Genomic DNA, 562 nt, shown 5'->3' on the forward strand with positions numbered 1-562 from the left:
ATAAGATAGATTTACACTATATACATTTAAATATATTATAATATTTGTACCTAGTATTATTTCTATTAAAAATTAGATTTTTATATATTACTGAAAATTGCGGTTAATTTAATAATAATAAATGTTATATATTATTAAATATTAAAATAAATACATTCTATAATTGAAAATTTTTATTATCAGATTTATAACTTACTGCATACCTCTCCTACGCCGACATTTGCCATTTTTTCTATGTATAAAGTATTTTTATTAGTTTTCATATAATATAATTAGTATGTTCGCTCTGTGTCGGTACTTCTGATCTTTTTCATAAAATTAAAAGCACCGATATAGAGAATTAACATATTGATTATACTTCATTTCTTTAATGTTGCATTGTGGTGTAGCATTATCGCAAGGCGGGAGGATATTGTCGCGTACTGGTGTAATATTGTCTGGAACATCTTTTACTGGACGGTCTGTCATTGATGATGGAGCATAATCTTCATCGTTAAAAACATGTGGATTATAGGGCCAAATTCCTGGTTTTTTAAATCCTTGAATTGCATTTTGAACTGAT

At 26.5% G+C, this 562-nt stretch overlaps 1 protein-coding gene across 1 annotated transcript in view; it reads right to left on the bottom strand.

Annotated features, from left to right (window-relative positions):
- Positions 1-201: 201 nt before the first annotated feature.
- The window catches only part of LOC105557363, a 1,711-nt gene continuing 1,350 nt past the window's right edge, over positions 202-562 (bottom strand). The window contains exon 2 of the mRNA XM_012004582.1: positions 202-562. Within this exon, the coding sequence (XP_011859972.1) occupies positions 319-562 (244 nt within the window). The 3' untranslated portion in view covers positions 202-318.

This window comes from Vollenhovia emeryi, unplaced genomic scaffold (assembly GCF_000949405.1).
Source record: "Vollenhovia emeryi isolate VEMERY1.0 unplaced genomic scaffold, V.emery_V1.0 DF939506.1, whole genome shotgun sequence".
In the NCBI taxonomy this organism is placed as follows: Eukaryota; Metazoa; Arthropoda; class Insecta; order Hymenoptera; family Formicidae; genus Vollenhovia; species Vollenhovia emeryi.